The sequence below is a fragment of the Pagrus major genome, chromosome 5 (assembly GCF_040436345.1).
Source record: "Pagrus major chromosome 5, Pma_NU_1.0".
Taxonomy (NCBI): Eukaryota; Metazoa; Chordata; class Actinopteri; order Spariformes; family Sparidae; genus Pagrus; species Pagrus major.
Window position 1 is genome coordinate 40,677,015 of NC_133219.1, and position 2,500 is coordinate 40,679,514.

Below are 2,500 nucleotides of genomic sequence, written 5' to 3' on the forward strand. Positions count from 1 at the left end.
TGATCATTCACTGGTTCTGATATCAACACCCAGAAAGGAGAGTCCAGGTTTCATGGAAAAATACATGGAGCACCCACCATTGAAGGACATGATCAGAATGTGTAGATACAGGTTTCTGTGGCAGAAGACCATCGACCTCCCAGAGCTGTTAACACGGTTGGGTCAAATCGTAAAGGAGAATAATGGAGATCATGTCAGCTGTGATGTGTTTGTGGATGCAACATCAACTTTACCAGCTGATCAAAGCCCCAAACAAAAGGAAACACAGACAGCTATCATAGATGCTGTTAAAGCTGCCAGTAAGTACAGAAACAATTCTGACCATGAAAAATGCAGCATAGCCGCACATTTATGATGTCATCTCTTTACAGGGCTGTTTGTGTTAAACAAAATCCCTCCACAAGTCCCACTGTCATGGACGGCTCCTATGACGCACAGTAAGTAAATCCACCACAGTGTACAGTGTTATCATATATTTGCAGGTACATTATTGGTGGCATCTTGTCTCCAGGATTAACACAAAATACACCCTACAATCTCTTTACAACTGAGAAACAATAATCAACACATTAGTGCACATGTTAGTATCACCTTTCTGTAACATTCATTTGGCTACTTTGGATTTGTAAAATACATTTTTAGGGTAAATGTGATCTGCCTTTTCCTTAAAGTATTCAAATGTTCATATTGAACATATGTACAGCTCGTTCAAGGTGAACACATACATTTCCATCCTCCACATCCTCTTCATGAAGAAAAGAACATTTCCTGTAACTGCAAAACATTAATGCGTCTGACTGCCATCACATCCTTTCCAAAATATATTTTTTTATGTTAAACAGCTCCAGTATAGGATCAGAGTTTGGCTAATTGTGAATGATATAATAATGACACGTCACAATTTGACAGAATCTTGAGACTTTTATTTGAACCACAACATTTGCCAAGTTTGCAGATGACTGAAGAGATCTCCGTGTCAGCCAAGTGTTACGATTTCAGTCTCACAGTGTCTGTGTCATTTTATCTTCCTCTCTGTTGTATTACAGCATCTGGATTCAGGATTGTGCTGCTGGGAAAAAGTGAGGACAAACAGACAAAACTTGGTAACTTCATCATCAGGGACCAAGCTTTTTATAACCAAAAAACTTCCCCAACTAAGATCATGTCTGGAGAGTGGAGAGGACAACCATTAACAGTGGTGAAAACTCCAAACATCTTCAGTCTGTCTGTGGAAGCTGTCAGAGAAAAGATGAAGAGCTGTGTGAGTCTTTGTCTTCCTGGACCAAATGTTCTCCTGCTGTTAGTAAAACCTTCTGATTTCACAGAGAAGAACAGACAAACACTGAAGTTCATCCTGAGTTTGTTTGGTCAAGATGCTTTGAAACACTCGATGGTCATTGTGACACATGAGGGGAATGAAATGACTCTCTCTGTTAATGAACTCCTTAAAGACTGTGAAGGAAGACACTACAGCATGTCTGAATACAATCACTGGTCATTAATGCAGAAGATTGAGAAGATTGTCCATGAAAACAGAGGAGCCTTCCTCACCTTCAGTGAAGAGCCCATCAGACCAAAGTCTGAAGGCATCAGAGCAGCTTTAAACCTGGTTCTGTGTGGGAGGAGAGGAGCAGGGAAGACTTCAGCAGCTGAGGCCATTTTAGGTCCTTCAGTCTCCAGCTCATCAGAGTGTGTTCAGAGTCGGGGAGAGGTGTGTGGACGTTGGGTTTCCCTGGTGGAGCTGCCTGCCTTGTGTGGAAAACCTCAGGAGGAAGTGATGGAGGAATCACTCAGGTGTATCTCCCTCTGTGATCCTGAGGGCGTCCATGCCTTCATCCTGGTCCTACCTGTGGGTCCCCTCACTGATGAAGACAAGGGAGAGTTAGAGACCATCCAGAGCACATTCAGCTCTCAAGTCAACGACTTCACCATGATTCTGTTCACTGTGGAGTCAGATCCTACAGCTCCAGCTGTTGTTAACTTTGTAAAGGAAAAGGAGGACATTCAGGAGCTCCTTCAGAGCGTTGGAGGAAGATACGTTGTTCTCAACATCAACAACAAGCAGCAGATCCCAGAGCTGTTGGACACGACGGAAAAGATGAGAGCTGAAGGATCCAGAAGCTTCACAAAGGACATGTTCACTAAAGCTCTGATGGAGGAGGTTGTAAAGCAGCAGAACACGAATGCAGAACTTAAAGCTGAGCTGCAGGATGTGAAAAGGAAGACTGAAGATGGAGGTGATGATGAACATCAGGGCAGAGAGTGTCTCAGGATGGTGCTGATTGGGCGGACTGGCAGTGGGAAGAGTGCAACTGGAAATACAATTCTGGGCAAAGAACATTTTACATCTAAAACTTGCGCAAGTTCTGTGACCAGGTTCTGTGAGAAAGCATCAGGAGAGATTGATGGACGACCTGTCGTTGTTGTCGACACCCCCGGCTTGTTTGACACGACTCTGTCCAATGATGATGTTCAACAGGAACTTCTAAAATGCATCAGC

General features: G+C 43.4%; 1 protein-coding gene across 1 annotated transcript in view; it reads left to right on the plus strand.

Moving 5' to 3' along the window:
- The window catches only part of LOC140995731 (uncharacterized), a 10,359-nt gene that overhangs the window by 5,658 nt on the left and 2,201 nt on the right, over nt 1–2,500 (plus strand). Inside the window, exons 3-5 of the mRNA XM_073465808.1 lie at nt 1–299; nt 372–437; nt 1,047–2,500. The exon at nt 1–299 is cut by the window's left edge and continues 343 nt beyond it; the exon at nt 1,047–2,500 is cut by the window's right edge and continues 2,201 nt beyond it. Of these exons, the coding sequence (XP_073321909.1) occupies nt 1–299; nt 372–437; nt 1,047–2,500 (1,819 nt within the window). The remainder of the gene's footprint in view (nt 300–371; nt 438–1,046) is intronic.